General features: G+C 48.3%; 1 protein-coding gene across 1 annotated transcript; it reads right to left on the reverse strand.

Annotated features, from left to right (window-relative positions):
• Window positions 1–591: 591 nt before the first annotated feature.
• Window positions 592–12,640, reverse strand: ddx27 (DEAD-box helicase 27). The gene is made up of 21 exons (XM_012953418.3): window positions 12,427–12,640; window positions 12,096–12,242; window positions 11,799–11,858; window positions 11,557–11,719; window positions 10,549–10,595; window positions 10,363–10,449; window positions 10,164–10,269; window positions 9,481–9,654; window positions 9,226–9,376; window positions 8,524–8,623; window positions 7,446–7,587; window positions 7,116–7,269; window positions 6,048–6,129; window positions 5,414–5,591; window positions 3,916–4,022; window positions 3,737–3,836; window positions 2,860–2,954; window positions 2,113–2,230; window positions 1,395–1,491; window positions 1,205–1,279; window positions 592–850 (listed from the first exon to the last, which is right to left on the reverse strand). Exons 1-21 carry the CDS (start codon window positions 12,508–12,510, stop codon window positions 835–837), a joined length of 2,283 nt encoding a protein of 760 aa, XP_012808872.2. The 5' UTR covers window positions 12,511–12,640; the 3' UTR covers window positions 592–834.
• Between the last annotated feature and the right edge of the window lie 12,050 nt (window positions 12,641–24,690).

Raw genomic sequence — 24,690 nt, forward strand, 5'->3', positions numbered from 1 at the left:
AGCAGTATCCTATAGCAACCAATCAGCAGGTAGAATTTACTGGTCACCTGTTCGAAAGCAAACATCTCATTGGTTGCTATGGGTTACTGCTCCTGGGCAAACTTAGCACCTTTTATTACATATGGGGGTTCTACTGCATATGGGGAAGGGCGATCAGCTTGTGCCACGGCAATGAATACTTGCTTTACGGCTGGGAATTACAGCACTTGGGATCTGTCCCACAAAGTGATTCGTCTGGCAAACATGAACGAGTTCTTCCTCTTGGATAATCCTGTGTTCCGCGGGTACAGACCAGAAGCCTTAGGGTTAACAATAACCGCCAAGGTGCCACAGTACCTCTCCAAGTGTTTGCAGCATTTCACAAGCGCTTTCCTGGCCGTAATACACTATTATTCAAGTTTAGCACCCTTGGACGTTAGTCACACCCCTCTGGCCGTGATTGGTTCGTCCTGTTACACGGAGGTGCCAATCCCTCGGTCAGTTCTTCTCTTATATGCTCTCCTTAGCGGTTCCCAGCATGCCTATAGCCCCACCCCCAGCCAATCACTCCTGGGCTCATGTGGTGCCAACGAGGCAATAAAACGAAATAGCAAAAGTAACAAAACATGTTTAATTGTTCAGCCCCTCCCACAGAGAGGATGTTGTTATGGCAACATAAAACAGGTCCAGTCCATACGGGTTGCAAAGGGAGGTGGTTCTGTATCACACGAGGCACATGTGGATCCATATCACTGCAATGCAGCGGGATCTGAGTCCTTCTCCCCCAAGATATTCTCCCAGTATCTTCTGGACTTTCATTCACAATCCAAAGATGACTTTTTTTCAACCGACCAATCACTTTCTTCGATACCTGAACAAATATCAGAGGTTAATTCTTCATGTAGACAAGCTGTGGGTTCTGAATATGGGCAGCGGGAGGTTTATTTTCATCCATATCACTTCCCTCCTAACTATGCAATACAGACTGCAGGGCTAGCCTTGCGCAATCATCATCTATAGACCTTGTATTGAACGGACATCAGTATAATGATTAGGCAGGGGTGTGGCCTAGCAACCCGGCCTGATGCCATTGGGCAAGCCATGGGCGGAGCCTTGCTAGGGCCAACCCCCCTGCACAGAAAAGCTCCACTGTGACTGACAGACATCTCTAAGATATTATTCTCCATTACGGCATTTATATTTCAGCCCCTGAACGAATACAAACCGGGATTTGGACTTGAAATTGCTCCCCTTCTTTCTCTGATTGATTCCCAGGCGCTTCCGGTCTTCAAACGAGGGGCTGCAAAGAAACAATCATTATTTATTAGTCTCCCCTTAGGGAACCCGGGTATGTCACATGACTGGAACAGGAGCTGAAACCATTATAATGGAAGTATAAGGAGGAAGGTGCCTACCCGGCCCGGAACTTCTTCAGAGCTTTCCGACTCGTGTTCGTCAGCTCCTCGTCAAACACCGTGTTTTTCTTCTGCTTCTTGGCTTTTATATTTGAAGCTGAAAGAAGAATAAATCATCATATGCGCAAACAGCCAACCCATCGTACTCCTAGTAAGTTAGGCTGAAAAAAGACATACATCCATCAAGTTCAACCATAATGCCTATATATAACCTGCCTAACTGCCAGTTGATCCAGAGGAAGGCAAAAACCCCATCTGAAGCCTCTCTAATTTGCCCCAGAGGGGAAACAATTCCTTCCTGACTCCAAGATGGCAATCATAGTAACATACATAGTAACATAGTAACATAGTAAGTTAGGTTGAAAAAAGACACACGTTCAACCATAATGCCTATATATAACCTGCCTAACTGCCAGTTGATCCAGAGGAAGGCAAAAACCCCATCTGAAGCCTCTCTAATTTGCCCCAGAGGGGAAAAAATTCCTTCCTGACTCCAAGATGGCAATCACAGTAACATACATAGTAACATAGTAAGTTGGGTTGAAAAAAAGAGACACAAGTTCAACCATAATGCCTATATATAACCTGCCTAACTGCCAGTTGATCCAGAGGAAGGCGAAACCCCATCTGAAGCCCCAGAGTGGAATAAATTCCTTCCGGACTCTTAGCCAATTCAGATCCCATAAACAGACTGCCCCCTGCCCCGTGTGATACATACCTGCTGGCTCCTCCTCCGTCGGTATAGCCCGCGCTCTCTTTGGCTTACGGTCTCTCTTGGCCGCCCGCTCTGCGTACATCTGGGCTTTCAGCACCTCGAACTGGGAGCGCTCCTCTGCCTGCATTGTGGGTAACAGATGCCACAAATGATGCTCCGAAACATCCAGCAACTCTAATAGGAACAATATCTACATAAAGGGAAACTATACCCCCAAACAATGTAGGTCTCTATAAACATAAACAGCTCATATGTAAAACCCTGCTTCATCTAAATAAACCATTTTCATATAAATATACTTTTTTAGCAGTATGTGCCATTGGGTAATCCTAAATAGGAAACTGCCATTTTAAGTACTAAGGGCCGCCCCCTGGGATCATAGGATTCACAGTGCACACAAACAAGCCAAGGCACACATACATGCTAGGCCCCATCAGCCAATGAATGGGCAGAGTTCTGCCTTTTGCTCCCACACTACTTCCTGTTACAGTTAGAGCTGCATCACTTCCTGTCAGCTGATCTCTGAGGGAGCACACAGCCCAGCACAAAATGGCGGCTCAAGGGAAAGGATGTAAAGGGCAATATTTACTGATATATATATTCCAGTTTGGGGAGATTCTTTAATAGGGATAATATCTGTTGGATAAGTATTCATTCTGGGGGTGTAGTTTGCCTTTAATGCTAATGCTGCTGCCAATAGCAACCCGTCTTTCTCTTTTAATGCACAATTTGCCCAACGCAATGGCTCACCGTCAGCTCTCCTTTCTTCTTAGTGTCTGCCATGAACTTCTTCCTCTTCTTTTTCCCCCGCAGAGCCAAGTCAAACTCCTGCAGGGCGTGCGATACTGTAACACCAAACGGAGATCAGAGAGACGAGAAAATCCGGCTGCATTCCCCTGCCTGTAACCCGCGGGGCTAGAGAATAGCAACCCCATACCCCCGGGGTCATGTGACAGGTGTGCCGTTACCCAGAGCCAATCAGCTTGCAGCGTGGTGACCCCGCAAACCCTGTATTACTATGAATAAATGCAGTGCAGAAAGGCCATGGTTATAAGCACCGCTGTGTATTGCATTCCTATACATGGAGGAGGTATCACATGGACCAAAGGGGTTGAGTTAACTTTTAGTATGATATAGAGAGTAATATTCTTGGACAAATTGCAATTGGGCTTCATTTTTTTTTTTTTACTAATTTAACATTTGTTCCGCAGCTTTCCAGTTTGGAATTTCAGAAGCTATCTGGTTGCTAGGGTTCAAATTACCTTAGCAACCAGGGAGTGGTTTGGATGAGAGACTGGTATATGAATAGGGGAGGGCCTGAATAGAAAAAAAGATAAGTAATAGAAAGTAATAATAGCTGTAGCTTCATAGAGCGATAGTTTTTTTTGGCTGCCGGGGTCAGTGACCCCCATTTGAAAACTGGAAAGAGAAGAATAAAAAAAAAAACTATAACAATAAATAAAGAAGATCAGTTGAAAAGTTGCTTAGAATTGGCCATTCTATAACATACTAAGGGTTAAATTAAAGGTTATAGTTCCCAGCATGGGATAATACACAGGGGCTACATACTAACCAAATACCCCCCAGTCCCCGGGCAGTATTGCCACCCCAGCTTATATCTCCTTACATTTCTCTTTCCTTCTCTCCTCCTTTGTTTGGAACCAGCTTCTCTCCGGGTGTGACTCCTCCCCCTTCCCTGGCTGCAGCTTCTTCTTGGCCACGCTGATCTGGAAGAGGCACCGGTCATTAGCGAGAGACAAAGAAGCAGAAGACACGATGGGTAAGAACATGAATGGGAGCACCAACCTGAGCCTCCGACATCTGCATCTCCTTCTCCTCCTTCTCCAGTTGCAGCACCGCGTAGATCTCTTTCTCCGACTTTGTGATCTTCTCTCGGAACTTGGAGATCACATCTGGGAAAGACAACAAAGTCACTCGGAATTCCGGGGTCTGGGACACGGGCGCTGCCCATAACCGTCAGCTACAGGCCCTTTGCCGGGGATGGGCTGGACCTTAGTAATGATGGTGGTTGGGGATAGGATGGATAGAAGGTTGGAGGAGGGGCAAAGGGAGCCCAGAAAACATTGAAACCCACTATTTGTGAGAACGTGATGCAATATGGGGTGGAAAGTAGGCCAAGAAGCTCAGCGAGTAACTCATAACAGAGGTAGGGGAGATAGCCCTTGGTACAAGTTGCCCCAGGGACTGGTCCGATTGCCATCTTGGAGTCAGGAAGGAATTTTCCCCCCCTAGAGAGGCTTCAGATGGGGTTTTCGCCTTCCTCGGGATCAACTAGTAGTTAGGCAGGTTATATATAGGCATTATGGTTGAACGTGATGGACATATGTCTTTTTTCAACCTATGTTATTATGTATTCACCAAGTGCAGTTCCTTTATAGCGCTCAGCTAACATAACAAACATGTTTGGCATTTGGCAGAATATGGCCACCCAGTGCCCTGGTAGTAAGGGACTGACGCCGCGAGTCTCATTGGTGATGAGAACCCAAGACTGATATAGGGGTGCTCCATAGTGCTAGAATGAATAACACTGGGAATGAAATGAAGTGTAATTAATACTGTATATACTTGAGTATAAGCCTTGTTTTTCAGCACCCAAAATGTGCTGAAAAAGTCACCCTCGGCTTATACTCGAGTCGGGTGCCATGGGTCCCTCCAGAATGGCACCCTCTGTCCTTTGTGTGCAAATTAGGCCCCCCACAACCAGACCCTCCAGTGCCCTGGCCTAGGCTCCCACTAGCAATACTTATTCCCCCTTACATCCCTTCGGGACTGGGACTGCTGCCAGTTTGCCAATGTGCAATGAGCGTGGGGTAGTACTCATATTGTTTTTGTTGACCCTCTTCTCCGCTTACAGAGCTAGTTTACTGTTTTTCTTTGAAATAAATATTGAAAAACATATACCCCACTGATGTTTCAATTAATGTAATTTACTGGTATTTATTTGATTATTGAAACTTAGCAGTAGCAGCTGCATTTCCCACCCTAGGCTTATACTCGAGTCAATACGTTTTTCCAGTTTTCTTAGGTACCTCGGCTTATACTCGAGTATATACGGGTAAGTAATTAGTGGTGTTATAGCATAGGGACTTGTAGATTGTAAGCTCTTTTGGGCAGGGCTCCCTTCCCCTCCTGTATCGGTTATTGATTGCTTTATATGTTACTCTGTATGCCCAATGTATGGAACCCACTTATTGTACAGCGCTGCGGGATATGTTGGCGCTTTATAAATAAATGTTACTAATAATTATAGGGGCCACCAGCCCTTACGCCTGGGTTTCCTCACCTTGAGGGATGACTCTCGCCTTGACCGGAGCCTGGGCCTTCTTCACTATCTCCTTCAGCATCTTCCTCTCCTCCTCCCCCACCAGGGACACAGAGCGACCTGCCTTGCCGGCACGAGCCGTTCGGCCAACTCTGTGCACATAATGTTTAACGGTGCCCGGCATTGTAAGGTTGATTACCTGGAAGGAAACATCATGGAGTGAATATATGGCTCGCTGCTACGGCCATTACTAATCTGTACTAATCACTCTGGGCATCCTGGGCAGACCTGGCAACAGACTGACCCCTAAGATTTTAGATTTTTATTTAGCAGCTCTCCAGTATGGTATTTCAGCAACCATCTGGTTGCTAGGGTCTTATTTTCCCTAGAAACTAGATGGTGGTTTGAATAAGAGACTGGAAAAAGTATAGTAGAGAGACTAACTAAGTTGCTAAGTAATAAAAAGTAACAAATAAAATCGAAGCCTCACAGAGCAATAGTTTTTTTTCTGCTGGGGTCAGTGACCCCAGCTGTAAAGATTAGAACGAGGAACAAAGGCATAACGCAGAAACTATAAAGAATAAATAAGGAAGACAAATTGCAAAGTTGCTAGCAGTAGGCCATTCGTGGATATAACACACGCTAGAGAACGTACCGTTTTAACCCCGTCAATGTCCAAACCTCGAGCTGCCACGTCCGTAGCCACCAGAATATCGATTTGCTCATCCTTGAATCGCCTGTTTTATGGGAGAGAGGGGAGTTAGGCACGTATCCAAGGGAGCGTTTCTGGGGAATGGAATAAAGGAGCTATTCTTGTCCTAAGGGGGTCAAAAGCTTTCAGGGATCTGTTGGTACAGCTGATTGGACAAAAGGGAAGAAAATAGCTGGGAAGGGAAGGGGACACATGCTAAAAGGGGAGAGGAAGGGACTATAGCCACTGATACACACTGGATTTGTAAAGAAGAATAGATAAAGAAACAAAGTGACCAATGGAAAGTCAGTCTGATATTGCAGTGGTCAAGATATTGCAGTATGGCCGCCGTGGGCAAGGAGGGGCACAGTATGGGTACAGTGGGCAAGGAGGGACACAGTATGGGTACAGCGGGCAAGGAGGGGCACAGTATGGCCGCAGCGGGCAAGGAGGGACACAGTATGGCCGCAGCGGGCAAGGAGGGACACAGTATGGCCGCAGCGGGCAAGGAGGGACACAGTATGGCCGCAGCGGGCAAGGAGGGGCACAGTATGGCCGCAGCGGGCAAGGAGGGGCACAGTATGGCCGCAGCGGGCAAGGAGGGGCACAGTATGGCCGCAGCGGGCAAGGAGGGGCACAGTATGGCCGCAGCGGGCAAGGAGGGGCACAGTATGGCCGCAGCGGGCAAGGAGGGGCACAGTATGGCCGCAGCGGGCAAGGAGGGACACAGTATGGCCGCAGCGGGCAAGGAGGGACACAGTATGGCCGCAGCGGGCAAGGAGGGACACAGTATGGCCGCAGCGGGCAAGGAGGGGCACAGTATGGCCGCAGCGGGCAAGGAGGGGCACAGTATGGCCGCAGCGGGCAAGGAGGGGCACAGTATGGCCGCAGCGGGCAAGGAGGGGCACAGTATGGCCGCAGCGGGCAAGGAGGGGCACAGTATGGCCGCAGCGGGCAAGGAGGGGCACAGTATGGCCGCAGCGGGCAAGGAGGGGCACAGTATGGCCGCTGGCCCAACAGCGGGGAACAGACCTGAGAGACTCCAGTCGCTGGGTCTGAGAGAGGTTGCCATGCAGCTCCCCCACGCGCAGTCCCATCAGCCCCAGCAGGATGTGCATACGGTGAGCCTGTTTCTTAGTCTGAGTGAAAAGCATCACATGATCCTGGAAGGTGCGGGTAAGGAGAGCTGCAAGAGGGGGAGAAGAACATCACCCACCTACAGCCATAACACCCAGCCCAAACTCCTCCCCCAACAGGATTCCTATTAAGCCATAAACATCAATACAAGGCTCCTCCCACTTTTCCTGGACTTCCAACCCCATCATCCTCAGCTACAGATATCGGCCACAAACTCCAACTCACCGCAGGCAACTGCCTCCCTGTCGCCCTCTCGATTCGGCCGGATCCTGACGAACTCCTGGCGCAGGAACGGGGCCACGTCGGTGTTACTGTTCACGAAGATACGAACGGGGTTCCGGAGCGACACGGAAGCCAAGTCTTTCACCTGCGGAAACGGCAAAGCAAAGCGCCATATGCACCTGTATCTGGCTAGGGGAATCATTAGCCAATCACTCTCCAGGCTCCGGGGCTATTAAAGCCCTAGAAAGGGGGTGGCTTGGTTAAAGGGGTTGTTCGCCTTTACATTAAAGGGGTGGTTCAGCTTTATGTGAACTTTTAGTATGTTATAAAAGTAACTTTTCAATATGTCCTTGTTTTTTATTTATTATAGCTTGTGAATTATTTGCCTTCTTCTTCCAACTCTTTGCAGTTTTTAAATGGGGGTCACTGACCCCGGCAGCCAAATAAATATCACTCTGTGAGGCTCCAGTTTTATTGTTACTTTTTGTAATTTTCTATTCAGCCCCTTTCCTATTCATATAACCGTCTCTCATCCAAACCACTCCCTGGTTGCTAAGGTAACTTGAACCATAGCAACCAAATAGCTGCTGAAACTCCAAACTAAAGAGCTCCTGAACTGAAAATGAACTAAAAAAAACTACAAATAATAAATGAAGACCAATTGCAAACTGTCTCATGACACTAAAAGTCAACTCAAGGGTGAACAACCCCTTTCAATGTGTTACTGAGTATCCAGTTTCTAGCAACTTTTCAATTGGTCTTCATTTTTTTATAGTTTTTGAACTATTTCCCTCCCTTTTCTCCATCTGTCCAGCTTTAAAATGGGGGTCACTGACCCTGAAAGCCAAAAAGCTATTGGTCTCTGAGGCCACAATTTTATTGTTATTGTTACTTTTTATAATTTATCTTCCTACTTACACCCTCCCCTATTCGTCTTCCAGTCTCTCATTCAAACCACTGCCTGGTTACTAGGGTAAATAAGACCATAGCAACCAGATTAACTACTGTAGAGCTGATAACGATCCGTAGGAGCCGTGCATCTACCCCCCCAATACACAACAAACACACACAGGGCCGTTACCTCCTCCGACATTGTGGCTGAGAAGAGCAGAGTCTGTCGCTGATGGGAGCACAGTCGGATGATCTCTTTCATTTGCTCCTCAAAATACTCATCCAGCATCCTGCGGGGAGAACGGAGAGGGACCAGGGCAGAAATGTGTTACAGAGCCCCACACAGCACAGAAACCCCTAATATCCCTATCACTGTAATCTGTTCCTTCAAACAGTAGGAATAAATACCATTTTTATATGCTGAAATCCAGCCGCAAAACAGTTCTTCTCTTTCTGCATCAATTGAAATCCCGACAGGGGAGGAGGGGCTAAAACACTGATGTTACACATTGTAACAACTTCTCCGCAGCTTACAGACAGCATGCAGGAACTACATAACCCACAATGCATTGCACTGGGATGTGCCTTTCCTTATTGACATCACGTGTGCAGCAGGGAATTGTGGGATTGGGAGGATTTAGGCGGAGGACAGGCGACTACAGTTACATTTTATTGGAGTCACAAAGTAGCCAGTCAGATCAACAGGGGGCGGGGCTTAGGGAACTGTTGCCAACCATATTATTACATAAAACATCATGGAAAGGCAGCATATTTTTTTAAGTGATGTATATAGCAAAGTTGCTTGAAATAACGTTTCCCATAAGTTGTGTTTGGGTTCAGTTCCCCTTTAAAATGCACATTTTATAGGCGAGTCCCAGGGTTCCCTACTCACCTGTCTGCCTCGTCCAGGATAAGAACCTCTATGGAGTCAAGGCTGAAGGAAGGGCAGTTGTGCAGATGGTCTATCAGTCTCCCAGGGGTGGCAATAAGAACGTCGGGACCGGAACGCAGCGCCGCCTCCTGTGTCTTCACGTCCAACCCCCCTGAGAGAGAAGGGAACGTGAGTGGGAATAGAGAGGGCAAATCCCTATATACAGGGAGGCGGAACCTTTATATCAGGAACAGAGCGACATTGAGCGACACTCACCCACAGCAAGGCACGTCGTGACCTCTGTAAACTGGGCCAGCAGCCTGCTGACTGCGTGAACCTGGATTCCCAGCTCGCGGGTCGGGACCAGAACCAGGACACGGGTCACCGGAGCCTCCCGCGGTTTGTAGATCAGACGCTCCAAGACTGGTAGCATGAAAGCAGCCGTTTTACCTGCAGGGGGACATCGGAGTTAAATGGAGGGAGGAGCACATTCTGCCCCTCAGTCTAGATCCTTGGGCAGTGTATTACACCAGAGGTCCGTGGGGCAAAAAAGGTTGGGTAACACTGTATTAAGGTCCCCATACACGGGCCGATATGGGTCCCTTAGACCGATTCAGCAGCTAATCGGGCCGTGTATGGGCACTACCGACGGGCCTGCCCAACCGATATCTGGCCTCAAATTGGGCAGATCTTGATCTGGCAGGTTAGAAAATCTATTGGGATCGGGGGCCGCATCAGCTCGTTGATGCGGTCCCCGGACTGACTTTGCCTATACCCGCCGTTATAATTCGATCGTTTGGCCCCAGGCCCAAACGATCGAATTATCCTGGATTCTCCCGATATCGCCCACCCGTGGGTGGGGGACATCGGAAGAAGATACGCTCGCTTGGCGACACCATCTTATGGTGTATGGGGACCTTTACTCTGACTCCTATTGCCCCCCCAGTCCCCATTTGCACCTGTCCCGGTGGCAGCACAAGCACAGATGTCCTTTCCCAGTAACCCTATGGGGATACAGGCCTTCTGGATGGGCGTGGGTTGAGTGAAGCTCATTGCAGATATTGCCTGTGAACGAGAGGGAGAGAGGATGAGGAAGGGGGAACAATGGAGGATGCAGGCGAGGCTGAAACAACCACCTTTGCCACTAGGCTTCAGTACCTTAAGGAGGGGGCGAGAGAGATTCATCTCCTGAAACGTCAGGTTTTCGTCGTACTGGGACGCATCCTCGAAAAACCCGGAGCTGTCCTGCCAATGGGAGGAGCAAGGAAGAGCTTAGCGCTAAATATACGCACAGACATGGGGGGGGAACCCGAGCAGGGAATATTCAGGCATTGGAACACTCACCCCAGCACCTTTCCTTTTCTTCTTCTTCTCTTTAACTCTCAGGGTGTCTGCAATGCAAAGCAACAGAAAGGCAGGGCATCAGCCAGACTGGAAGGGAACTGGGTGAACTGGGAAAGGTTGGGGCAGAAAGTGACAGCAAGAGGGACAGAGAGATGCCAGTGTCACAGTCTACCTGCCTTGTGTCTATGGACACGGTCTGATACACACACACAGACCAGACAGGCCCTGGGTCAGACAGACAGACCCTGGGTCAGACAGACAGACAGGCCCTGGGTCAGGCAGACAGACAGGCCCTGGGTCAGGCAGACAGACAGGCCCTGGGTCAGGCAGACAGACAGGCCCTGGGTCAGGCAGACAGACAGGCCCTGGGTCAGGCAGACAGACAGGCCCTGGGTCAGGCAGACAGACAGGCCCTGGGTCAGGCAGACAGACAGGCCCTGGGTCAGGCAGACAGACAGGCCCTGGGTCAGGCAGACAGACAGGCCCTGGGTCAGGCAGACAGACAGGCCCTGGGTCAGGCAGACAGACAGGCCCTGGGTCAGGCAGACAGACAGGCCCTGGGTCAGGCAGACAGACAGGCCCTGGGTCAGGCAGACAGACAGGCCCTGGGTCAGGCAGACAGACAGGCCCTGGGTCAGGCAGACAGACAGGCCCTGGGTCAGGCAGACAGACAGACAGACAGGCCCTGGGTCAGGCAGACAGACAGACAGACAGGCCCTGGGTCAGGCAGGCAGACAGACAGACAGGCCCTGGGTCAGGCAGGCAGACAGACAGACAGGCCCTGGGTCAGGCAGACAGACAGACAGACAGGCCCTGGGTCAGGCAGACAGACAGACAGACAGGCCCTGGGTCAGGCAGACAGACAGACAGGCCCTGGGTCAGGCAGACAGACAGACAGGCCCTGGGTCAGGCAGACAGACAGGCCCTGGGTCAGGCAGACAGACAGACAGACAGGCCCTGGGTCAGGCAGACAGGCTCTGGGTCAGACACAATGAGACATCTTATTACCTGCTTTAGTTAAAACACTTTCTTCCTCAGATGAAAACTCATCCTCACTCTCCTCCTCTTCTTCTTCTTCTTCCTTTTGCTCCTCCTCTTTTTCTGACTCCTCTTCCTCGCTCTTGACTTCTTCCTCCGATTTTTCTGCCAATTTTGCTTTTTCCGCCTTTTCCTGCGAGATGGTGGGACACTCAGAGTTCTGTTTCAGTCAGACATCAGGCAATATAAACCATAGGAGCCCAAGTACCAACCTGATTCTTCCTTTTTCTCCTAACGGTTTCGATCTTCTCGTCCAGACTGGTCGCCACTCTCTGGGGAAGCACAAAAGAGATCAGTCTGAGCCTTAGCCAATCAGGCGCGGGCGCTCCGGTACAGCCCAACCCGTCGGTGCTTATATATATATATATATAGGAATGATAACAATACATGGGTAGGGGTGCCACCTTTCTGACTAAATACTACTGGCTCCTCGGGGGAGGTCACAAAAGGGGCAGGGCAAAACAATTGGGGGCGGAGTTACACGTTGCGACAAGCAACCCAATCCCTACCTTCTTCAGTTGCTTCATGACGTCGGCCATTACCCAGCTGTCGTCGCTCTGCCCGTCCCGCTCGCCAAACACAAAGTCTGCGTTGAAGTCGCCGCTGCGGCCGCTCTGCTGCTGCTTCTTTTTCTTGCCCAGGACGATTTTCTGCTCCTGAGGGGACAAGCAGCCATGTGAATGTGAATACATAGGGAACTCATAGTAACATAGTTTGAAAAAAGACACAGGTCCATATAACACCCTGTTATCTCCATGCTTCCCTGGGGTTATAGCAGAAGAGCTTACACTCTAAATCCCTCCCTGTTAGTCTGTCCCCCCCCCAGCAGCACTTTCCCACCTCCTCTTCCTCGTCAGATTCTGCTTCTTCCGGACCCTCATCCTCCTCCTGGATGGTCCCAATCAGATCCAGATCCGCCAGCATGGCTGCACCTCAGCGCTCAGGGTCCCGGGGTTCCTTTCCCACAGTTCAGCCCTTTCCCTATACTTCTGACTAGTGAGGGATCACGCATGGAGGTTTTTCCGGAGTGCGCATGCGTAGACGGAAGTGACGAAACGCGGAAAGAGGCGGCTGTATCCAATGAGGAGCCGGTTGCTAGGGTTCATTGTCCCGCCCCCCTGCGATAGCCCTTGGCTTCTTCCTGTCCCGGCTCAGTTTGTGCCGTAGGAGCGCTGCTGTTAGTAGTCCGTACCGGGAGCTGCTCCGGGTGCCTGGGCTCTAGCTGTGCGGACTCAGGGGGGAAATAGAGAGCTGGGTGTGCGGAGCCAGGGTGGGGGGAAGGGGCATAGATGGCTTACATGATGGGTTACCCCCATTCTAACGGTGTCTTCCTTCTTCGTCCTAAAGAAAACTGGTATGTCTGGGGTTAAATTATTAACTCTCAGTATGTTATAGGATGATATAGTCTTAGCAACTTTTCAATTGGTCTTTGTTTTGTTTTATCGTTTCTGAATTATTTGCCTTCCTGTATTGCTTCTTTCCAGCTGTCAAATGAGGGGGGTAGGGGGTCACTGGGGGGTTGGACCCTGGTTGCTAGGGTAGGTTGGGCCCCTGTTGCTAGGGTAGGTTGGACCCCGGGTGCTAGGGTAGGTTGGACCCCGGGTGCTAGGGTAGGTTGGACCCCGGGTGCTAGGGTAGGTTGGACCCCGGGTGCTAGGGTAGGTTGGACCCCGGGTGCTAGGGTAGGTTGGGCCCCTGTTGCTAGGGTAGGTTGGGCCCCGGGTGCTAGGGTAGGTTGGACCCCGGGTGCTAGGGTAGGTTGGACCCCGGGTGCTAGGGTAGGTTGGACCCCGGGTGCTAGGGCAGGTTGGGCCCCGGGTGCTAGGGCAGGTTGGGCCCCGGGTGCTAGGGCAGGTTGGGCCCCGGGTGCTAGGGCAGGTTGGACCCCGGTTGCTAGGGCAGGTTGGACCCCGGTTACTAGGGCAGGTTGGGCCCCGGTTACTAGGGCAGGTTGGGCCCCGGTTACTAGGGCAGGTTGGGCCCCGGTTACTAGGGCAGGTTGGGCCCCGGTTACTAGGGCAGGTTGGACCCCGGTTACTAGGGCAGGTTGGGCCCCGGTTACTAGGGCAGGTTGGACCCCGGTTGCTAGAGTAGGTTGGGCCCCGGGTGCTAGGGCAGGTTGGGCCCCGGTTGCTAGAGCAGGTTGGGCCCCCGGTTGCTAGAGTAGGTTGGGCCCCCGGTTGCTAGGGCAGGTTGGGCCCCGGGTGCTAGGGTAGGTTGGACCCCGGTTACTAGGGCAGGTTGGACCCCGGTTGCTAGAGTAGGTTGGGCCCCCGGTTGCTAGGGTAGGTTGGACCCCGGGTGCCAGATTCTGAAACTCCAGCCTGGAGAGCTGCTGAACAGAAATCTAAATAATTCAAAAAACTCAAAATAAACTATACAGACCAACTGCAACTTGTCTCCGAATATCACCGAATATGTCTCCGCCATATATATGTATATATGTCCCAGCAACTTTTCACTTGGCTTCATTATTTATTCATTATTTATTTTTTTATAGTCATCCCATTCCCTGGTTACTAAGGTGACTTGAACCCTAGCAACCAGATAGCTGCTGCAATTCCAAACTGGAGAGCTGCTGAACGAAAAGTGAAATAATTACAAAAAAGACCAATTGCAAATTATCTCAGAATTTTACGCTGAACATCATTAACTCAAAGGTCAACCATTCCTTTAAAGGTGAAGTACTCCTTATCGAATCTGCGTGTTAAGTCTGGCACATATTGGGTTAATGGGATACTCATGAGCCCTGATAGGTCGGGTATGTACAGACGTGTTCCAGCGGGAGCTGCCTTCGTTAGTAACTGGGGCACTATTGTCCCTTTGTGTGTATTGTAAAGGAGTCATTGGGGGGGGAAAACAGTTTTTGGGTGGAGTTTCCCTTTAACAAAAGGATAGATATTGCGGGTAGCAACACGTTGGTTTCAGAATCGTTTTGACGCCTGGCCTTGTAAAGTCAATGGAATGTACGAAGAATAAAAAGCTGCACTTAAGACTGGCATCTTGTGTAACCACCAACATTATGTCTGTGCCTAAAGGGAAACTAAACCCAAAAACACTTAGGCTGCTTTTCTGAGCGCTTTTTGTATTCATTTTAGCAGTTTTACACCGCTAATATCAGGCTTTTGTCTAGGACTGGCATCTTGTGTAACCGCCAACATTATGTCTGTGCCTAAAGGGGAACTAAACCCAACAAAAACTTACCAAGGGTGCTTCTCTGAGCGCTTTTGCCATTTGTATTCATTTTAGCAGTTTTACACCGCTAATATCAGGCTTTTGTCTAGGACTGGCATCTTGTGTAACCACCAACATTATGTCTGTGCCTAAAGGGGAACTAAACTCAACAAAAACGTACTCCGGGTGCTTCTCTGAGCGCTTTTGCCATTTGTATTCATTTTAGCAGTTTTACACCGCTAATATCAGGCTTTTGTCTAGGACTGGCATCTTGTGTAACCACCAACATTATGTCTGTGCCTAAAGGGGAACTAAACCCAACAAAAATGTACTCAGGGTGCTTCTCTGAGCGCTTTTGCCATTTGTATTCATTTTAGCAGTTTTACACCGCTAATATCAGGCTTTTGTCTAGGACTGGCATCTTGTGTAACCAGCAACATTATGTCTGTGCCTAAAGGGGAAATAAACCCAACAAAAACTTACTCAGGGTGCTTCTCTGAGCACTTTTTCCATTTGTATTCATTTTAGCAGTTTTACACCGCTAATATCAGGCTTTTGTTTAGGACTGGCATCTTGTGTAACCACCAACATTATGTCTGTGCCTAAAGGGGAACTAAACCCAACAAAAACATACTCAGGGTGCTTCTCTGAGCGCTTTTTCCATTTGTATTCATTTTAGCAGTTTTACACCGCTAATATCAGGCTTTTGTTTAGGACTGGCATCTTGTGTAACCACCAACATTATGTCTGTGCCTAAAGGGGAACTAAACCCAACAAAAACGTACTCAGGGTGTTTCTCTGAGCGCTTTTGCCATTTGTATTCATTTTAGCAGTTTTACACCGCTAATATCAGGCTTTTGTTTAGGACTGGCATCTTGTGTAACCACCAACATTATGTCTGTGCCTAAAGGGGAACTAAACCCAACAAAAATGTACTCAGGGTGCTTCTCTGAGCGCTTTTGCCATTTGTATTCATTTTAGCAGTTTTTCTAAAATATTAGCAGCAGTTTTACACCGCTAATATCAGGCTTTTGTTTAGGACTGGCATCTTGTGTAACCACCAACATTATGTCTGTGCCTAAAGGGGAACTAAACCCAACAAAAACTTACCAAGGGTGCTTCTCTGAGCGCTTTTGCCATTTGTATTCATTTTAGCAGTTTTACACCGCTAATATCAGGCTTTTGTTTAGGACTGGCATCTTGTGTAACCACCAACATTATGTCTGTGCCTAAAGGGGAACTAAACCCAACAAAAATGTACTCAGGGTGCTTCTCTGAGCGCTTTTGCCATTTGTATTCATTTTAGCAGTTTTTCTAAAATATTAGCAGCAGTTTTACACCGCTAATATCAGGCTTTTGTTTAGGACTGGCATCTTGTGTAACCACCAACATTATGTCTGTGCCTAAAGGGGAACTAAACCCAACAAAAACTTACCAAGGGTGCTTCTCTGAGCGCTTTTTTCATTTGTATTCATTTTAGCAGTTTTACACCGCTAATATCAGGCTTTTGTTTAGGACTGGCATCTTGTGTAACCACCAACATTATGTCTGTGCCTAAAGGGGAACTAAACCCAACAAAAATGTACTCAGGGTGCTTCTCTGAGCGCTTTTGCCATTTGTATTCATTTTAGCAGTTTTTCTAAAATATTAGCAGCAGTTTTACACCGCTAATATCAGGCTTTTGTTTAGGACTGGCATCTTGTGTAACCACCAACATTATGTCTGTGCCTAAAGGGGAACTAAACCCAACAAAAACTTACCAAGGGTGCTTCTCTGAGCGCTTTTTCCATTTGTATTCATTTTAGCAGTTTTACACCGCTAATATCAGGCTTTTGTTTAGGACTGGCATCTTGTGTAACCACCAACATTATGTCTGTGCCTAAAGGGGAACTAAACCCAACAAAAATGTACTCAGGGTGCTTCTCTGAGCGCTTTTGCCATTTGTATTCATTTTAGCAGTTTTTCTAAAATATTAGCAGCAGTTTTACACCGCTAATATCAGGCTTTTGTTTAGGACTGGCATCTTGTGTAACCACCAACATTATGTCTGTGCCTAAAGGGGAACTAAACCCAACAAAAACTTACCAAGGGTGCTTCTCTGAGCGCTTTTGCCATTTGTATTCATTTTAGCAGTTTTACACCGCTAATATCAGGCTTTTGTTTAGGACTGGCATCTTGTGTAACCACCAACATTATGTTTGTGCCTAAAGGGGAAACAAACCCAACAAAAATGTACTCAGGGTGCTTCTCTGAGCCCTTTTGCCATTTGTGTTCATTTTAGCAGTTTTTCTAAAATACTAGCAGTTTTACACCGCTAATATCAGGCTTGTGTTTAGCGGAGAGTCAGAGGCCCTTGGGTTGGTGAATACAGGGAATTCTTAGACAGCTGGACTTGGTCTCAGACCTTTAAAAGAGTGCTGTCAATCTGACAGCCTGGTATTAGTGGTCTGCAAGTGCTAATATCTCAGAAATTCATGTAAGTGTTCAGGGGATCAGTCTGGATAAGTTCAGCCAGTCAGAATGGCATTGAGAAGCCTGGAACAGCCGCCAGTTGGTATTATCTTCCATGGCCCCTGGGTGACATTGTGGGGAAACAAAGGGGGAGGGGTCAGGGTGCTGATGTAAAAGCACTAAAAAATAAAGCTTTGTATCACCCCAAAATTTGCTTTATGTGCCAGAATAGAGGAGCAGATGCCCAGGCCAATGTAATGGCTGCAGAATTAGATGGAGTGGAGGGAGGGGGGAAGTGACATCTAGGAAGTGCAGAATGGAAAGTGAAAGTAATTGTCTGCCCCGCCTCTATGCCTAAGGCAATATATGATTGACAGCTGGGATTTTTAAATGCCTTTATATTGGTTGTGGGTGTGTTCAGGGTCGGACTGAGGGGTGCAGGGCCCACTGGGGCTGCCTCCCCAGAGGCCTGTACCCCCCAAGGTGCCTCCTCCAGCCGCATCTCCCATCGGGGCCCCTGTCTGATGTCCTCCCTTGAATGCGTATGCGAAATGCGTCAGGGGAGGACATCAGAGGCCAGAGGAAACGGCAATAGGGTCGGGCCTGGGCCGCCGGAGCCCACCGGGTATTTTCCCAGTCCGACCCTGGGCGTGTTAATAAAAAAAAGGACCTTGGGTTTCATGTTTCATTTGGAAAGGACTTTTATTATTATACAGCTTCTTGTGTGTCTGGGTGACGGGTCCCCTTTAAAGGAGAAGTAAAGCTAAAAACTAAGTAAGCTTTATCAGAAAGGTCTATGTAAATACAGCCATAAGCACTCACAGAAACGCTGCACTGAGTCCTCTGTCTAAAGAAACACAGGATTTCTTGTCTCCTTTTCTGTAAACATGTTCTTAGGGTATCAGACTTCCTCTCTCAGATAAAGCCTTCATTCCCGGGGCCAGAGTCTGCCCAGCTCTCTCCCCTCTCCTGCTCCCCCCTCCCATAAGAATTCATAAAAGCCACTCCCCCCTCCTTTAGTAATGTGTAATCTGAGCTACCAGCAGCTAGAGCTGCAGCAGGAAGCTACTGAGACCAAGCTAAAATGGCAGCTGCTATCTTAAGCAAACAGAGGGAGCTGCTAGGGCTGTTACTCAGGTAGGGTAAAGCTTTCTGCAGAATAAATATAGCATTCTAGGTGGCACTAATGTGGCGAATCTACTGGCAGTAACATGCCTTGTCCTTTAGTAATGAGGTTGCTAATTAGTCTCAGAGAGTCCCAGGCAGGGGGTGGAGAGAGTCCCAGGCAGGGGTTGGAGAGAGTCCCAGGCAGGGGGTGGAGAGAGTCCCAGGCAGGGGGTGGAGAGAGTCCCAGGCAGGGGCTGGAGAGAGTCCCAGGCAGGGGTTGGAGAGAGTCCCAGGCAGAGGGTGGGAGAGAGTCCCAGGCAGGGGGTGGGAGAGAGTCCCAGGCAGGGGGTGGGAGAGAGTCCCAGGCAGGGGGTGGGAGAGAGTCCCAGGCAGGGGGTGGGAGAGAGTCCCAGGCAGGGGGTGGGAGAGAGTCCCAGGCAGGGGGTGGGAGAGAGTCCCAGGCAGAGGGTGGGAGAGAGTCCCAGGCAGGGGGTGGGAGAGAGTCCCAGGCAGGGGGTGGGAGAGAGTCCCAGGCAGGGGGTGGGAGAGAGTCCCAGGCAGAGGGTGGGAGAGAGTCCCAGGCAGGGGGGGAGAGTCACAACAGGGAAACTGAAAGCGATTGGTTGTACAGGAGCCAACACACACACTCACTGGGTTTCCCCTCAGTATAATGAATCCTGTGAGTGATCCTTTAGGTATGCGACTCAGTATATAATTAACTCAATAAGGGCCCAGGGAGCTCCGCCTTCCCCATTATTTCCCCACAGTGTTTGTTCAGCTTAATGTCACACTGACACCTGAGTTACAGAGGCTTGCTAGGTATTGGGGGCGGGGTTATTCCCCAAACAGTTCTATTGCTTACACACAGCCAGCAGGCCGGCGCCATTTTGTAAACAGTGTTATTAAGGCAAAGCTTTGTATCACCCCAAAATCTTATGCATTTGCCTTGTAGGTGATATCTAGGAAGTGCTGAATGGAAAGTAAAAGTAATTAAAAATCTGAGCTGTCAGTCATATATTGCCTGCCCCACCTCTATGCCTCATATCATATATCATGTGACAGATGGCACACAGGGGGACTTCACTAATTATGAGACTTTTGAAGGTACAGGTATGGGACCTGTTATCCAGAATGCTCGGGACCTGGGGTTTTCCGGATAAGGAATCTTTCTGTAATTTGGATCTACATTACTTAAGTCTGCTAAAAATCATTTCAATATTAAATAAACCCAATAGGGCTGTTCTGCCCCCAATAAGGGGTAATTATATCTTAGTTGGGATCAAGTACAGGTACTGTTTTATTATTACAGAGAAAAGGGAATCATTTAACCATTAAATAAACCCAATAGGGCTGTTCTGCCCCAATAAGGGGTAATTATATCTTAGTTGGGATCAAGTACAGGTACTGTTTTATTATTACAGAGAAAAGGGAATCATTTAACCATTAAATAAACCCAATAGGGCTGTTCTGCCCCCAATAAGGGGTAATTATATCTTAGTTGGGATCAAGTACAGGTACTGTTTTATTATTACAGAGAAAAGGGAATCATTTAACCATGAAATAAACCCAATAGGGCTGTTCTGCCCCCAATAAGGGGTAATTATATCTTAGTTGGGATCAAGTACAGGTACTGTTTTATTATTACAGAGAAAAGGGAATCATTTAACCATTAAATAAACCCAATAGGGCTGTTCTGCCCCAATAAGGGGTAATTATATCTTAGTTGGGATCAGGTACAGGTACTGTTTTATTATTACAGAGAAAAGGGAATCATTTAACCATTAAATAAACCCAATAGGGCTGTTCTGCCCCCAATAAGGGGTAATTATATCTTAGTTGGGATCAAGTACAGGTACTGTTTTATTATTACAGAGAAAAGGGAATCATTTTTGAAAATTAAAATAATTTGCTTATAATGGAGTCTATGGGAGACAGCCTTTCCGTAATTAGGAACCTTCTGGATAATGAGTTTCCGGATAAGGGATCCCATACCTGTAATTGGTTGCACCAGGAATTTTTAGGGGCTTCATGGCAAAGGGGCTGAATACATATGCACAGGCCAAATTTCAGTTTTTTATTTTTTTTAATTCTTTTTTATTTATATTTTTCTCATTTCACTTCATCAATTATTTTGTGCAGATCCATCACATAAAATAAGACTACGAAACATTTACATTACAGGTATGGAATGTAACAAAACATGAAAAATGCCAAGGGTGGGGGGGGGGGGGTGAATACTTCAGCAAAGCACTGTATTTATCTTCTTGTTCGGCAGCTCTCCATTTGGGATTGGAGCAGCTACCTGGTTGCTAGGGTCTTATTTACCTTAGCAACCAGGCAGTGGTTTAATCAGTTTATTCAGTAGGGGGCTGTTCCCAGTGCCGGCAAGCTCCCTGCGTGCCAGGGGAATGGTTGGCATAACATATAGGCAGCTCGTACATAGTGCCGAGTGGGGGCACACTTATTTTGGGGTGTCAGGGTCACTTTAAAGGGGAAACTGTACTGTACAAGTTGCCCCAGGGTCTGGTCCGATTGCCATCTTGGGGTCAGGAAGGAATTTTTTCCCCTCTGAGGCAAATTAGAGAGGCTTCAGATGGGGTTTTTGCCTTCCTCTGGATCAACTGGCAGTTAGGCAGGTTATATACAGGCATTATGGTTGAACTTGATGGACGGGTGTCTTTTTTCAGCCTAACTTACTATGTTACTATGTATGTTACTATGATTGCCATCTTGGAGTCAGGAAGGAATTTTTTCCCCCCTGGGGCAAATTAGAGAGGCTTCAGATGGGGTTTTTGCCTTCCTCTGGATCAACTGGCAGTTAGGCAGGTTATATATAGGCATTATGGTTGAACTTGATGGACGGGTGTCTTTTTTCAGCCTAACTTACTATGTTACTATGTTACTGCTGCTTGAGGTTCCCCCCTCCATACCAGGGGTTTGTGCCAGCAGGTACAGCCGTAAGTGCCATTCCTAGGATTCCGTTTCGCTCCGACGGTGCCAGGAGCAAAGTCTGCCTGGATCTGCAGCAAGGAGTGTTTTATTGCTTTATCCACTTTATCCTCATTTTAAAGGGGAACTAAAGCTCAGCAAAGTTAGTCCGGACACGTTGCGCCATATAGTCTCTCTTCTGCAGCCCCAGCCCTTTAGCAGGGAAGGTCTGTGCCCCCAAAGATGCCCCCAGTAGCCCCCCATCTTCATTCCTGCTGATTCCCAGCAGTTAAGGGTTAAAATTCTATAACTATGTTAGTGTGGGTGCAGAGCTTGCACAGTGGGGTATTGTTGGGGGGCTACAGAGCTACACAGGGTATTTCCCCCATTAAATCCTATGACTCATCCCAGTACAATGGCGACAGGCAGTGGCACACACAGGGGGGGCCGGATAGAAAGTGAAAGTGCGGCCAATGGGCAGGAATCACATGTTTTCCTGTAGCAATGGGACGGAGGGGGGGGCTCAGCTTATGGAATATTTATACAGCCTGAGCAGAATCTCATTAATAGGGGGGGGCGTTGGGCACTGACAGAATCAATTCCTCTATTCTTCATGTAAATAGAAACATGAATCCGGTTTAACTCCTACCACAGCCCCCCCCAACCCTTCTCCCGGGGTCCCACCAGCCCAGTGTGACCCCGAGTGGAGCTTACACTCTATTACACCCCATCATTGTATTAAACACTAGAGAGGGATAAAAAGGGGGTGCCCGAGGGAACCCCATACAGACACATATTGGTTTAACCCCTTCTATCTGTGGCACGGAGAGAGCAAGCAGGACTGGCACACAAAGGGTTATGCAAGAACAGGGCTGGTGTAGTGGGTTCTACATACAGCAGCACATCAGCTATGCACGCCGGTCTCCCCCCTTCCCTTGCACAGGTCAGTACATGCCCCCTGGCAACGTGCAGCCCCAACGCAGGTTCCTATGTCCCATCCCCCCCCCCCGGGGAGACAGCAGGGAGCCCATTTACTGTCTCTTTATAGGCTGTACCTTAGTACTTAGCACTCCAACAGCCCAGAGCAGCCCCCCAGCCCTGAGTGATAAGGGCACTTGTAATGCTCATAAATAGTAATGTGTGCAAGGGGCCGGAGCCTGTCCTCCATCTTAGTGTTCCTATAGCAAGCGGAATATACAAAGGCTCTAATCCATTTCCTAAACCATCTCCTCAAACAAGGCGTGGCCCTGGTTTCCATACAAAAGGGCAAGATGGAGACATCAGGACAAGATAGTGACATTAGGGAAAGGTGGAGACATCAGGACAAGATGGTGACATTAGGGAAAGGTGGAGACATCAGGGCAAGATGGTGACATTAGGGAAAGGTGGAGACATCAGGGCAAGATGGTGACATTAGGGAAAGGTGGAGACATCAGGGCAAGATGGGGACATTAGGGAAAGATGGAGACATCAGGACAAGATAGGGACATTAGGGAAAGATATAGACATCAGGACAAGATGGTGACATTAGGGAAAGATGGAGACATCAGGACAAGATAGTGACATTAGGGAAAGGTGGAGACATCAGGGCAAGATGGTGACATTAGGGAAAGGTGGAGACATCAGGACAAGATAGTGACATTAGGGAAAGGTGGAGACATCAGGGCAAGATAGTGACATTAGGGAAAGGTGGAGACATCAGGACAAGATGGTGACATTAGGGAAAGGTGGAGACATCAGGGCAAGATGGTGACATTAGGGAAAGGTGGAGACATCAGGACAAGATAGTGACATTAGGGAAAGGTGGAGACATCAGGGCAAGATAGTGACATTAGGGAAAGGTGGAGACATCAGGACAAGATAGTGACATTAGGGAAAGGTGGAGACATCAGGACAAGATAGTGACATTAGGGAAAGGTGGAGACATCAGGACAAGATAGTGACATTAGGGAAAGGTGGAGACATCAGGACAAGATAGTGACATTAGGGAAAGGTGGAGACATCAGGACAAGATAGTGACATTAGGGAAAGGTGGAGACATCAGGACAAGATAGTGACATTAGGGAAAGATGGAGACATCAGGACAAGATAGTGACATTAGGGAAAGGTGGAGACATCAGGACAAGATAGTGACATTAGGGAAAGGTGGAGACATCAGGACAAGATAGTGACATTAGGGAAAGGTGGAGACATCAGGACAAGATAGTGACATTAGGGAAAGATGGTGACATTAGGGAAAGGTGGAGACATAAGGACAAGATAGTGACATTAGGGAAAGTTGGAGACATCAGGGCAAGATAGTGACATTAGGGAAAGGTGGAGACATCAGGACAAGATAGTGACATTAGGGAAAGATGGTGACATTAGGGAAAGGTGGAGACATAAGGACAAGATAGTGACATTAGGGAAAGTTGGAGACATCAGGGCAAGATAGTGACATTAGGGAAAGGTGGAGACATCAGGACAAGATGGTGACATTAGGGAAAGGTGGAGACATCAGGGCAAGATGGTGATATTAGGGAAAGGTGGAGACATCAGGACAAGATAGTGACATTAGGGAAAGGTGGAGACATCAGGACAAGATGGTGACATTAGGTAAAGGTGGAGACATCAGGGCAAGATGGTGACATTAGGGAAAGGTGGAGACATCAGGACAAGATAGTGACATTAGGGAAAGGTGGAGACATCAGGACAAGATAGTGACATTAGGGAAAGGTGGAGACATCAGGACACGATAGTGACATTAGGGAAAGGTGGAGACATCAGGGCAAGATGGTGACATTAGGGAAAGGTGGAGACATCAGGGCAAGATAGTGACATTAGGGAAAGTTGGAGACATCAGGACACGATAGTGACATTAGGGAAAGGTGGAGACATCAGGGCAAGATGGTGACATTAGGGAAAGGTGGAGACATCAGGGCAAGATGGTGACATTAGGGAAAGTTGGAGACATCAGGGCAAGATGGTGACATTAGGGAAAGGTGGAGACATCAGGGCAAGATGGTGACATTAGGGAAAGGTGGAGACATCAGGACAAGATAGTGACATTAGGGAAAGGTGGAGACATCAGGACAAGATAGTGACATTAGGGAAAGGTGGAGACATCAGGACAAGATAGTGACATTAGGGAAAGGTGGAGACATCAGGACAAGATGGTGACATTAGGGAAAGGTGGAGACATCAGGGCAAGATGGTGACATTAGGGAAAGGTGGAGACATCAGGACAAGATAGTGACATTAGGGAAAGGTGGAGACATCAGGACAAGATAGTGACATTAGGGAAAGGTGGAGACATCAGGACAAGATAGTGACATTAGGGAAAGGTGGAGACATCAGGACAAGATAGTGACATTAGGGAAAGGTGGAGACATCAGGACAAGATAGTGACATTAGGGAAAGGTGGAGACATCAGAGCAAGATGGTGGCATTAGGGAAAGGTGGAGA

Source organism: Xenopus tropicalis, chromosome 3, assembly GCF_000004195.4.
Source record: "Xenopus tropicalis strain Nigerian chromosome 3, UCB_Xtro_10.0, whole genome shotgun sequence".
Taxonomy (NCBI): domain Eukaryota; kingdom Metazoa; phylum Chordata; class Amphibia; order Anura; family Pipidae; genus Xenopus; species Xenopus tropicalis.

Excerpts from the sequence above, each read along its gene's own strand:
- ddx27 (XM_012953418.3), bottom strand. The coding sequence starts at position 12,510 with ATGCTGGCGGATCTGGATCTGATTGGGACCATCCAGGAGGAGGATGAG. Across the intron at positions 9,655-10,163 it reads TTGTGCTGCCACCGGGACAG|GTAAAACGGCTGCTTTCATG; the intron begins GTGCAAATGGGG and ends GTCCCCCTGCAG. Across the intron at positions 1,280-1,394 it reads CTGAAGAAGTTCCGGGCCGG|CCCCTCGTTTGAAGACCGGA; the intron begins GTAGGCACCTTC and ends GTTTCTTTGCAG.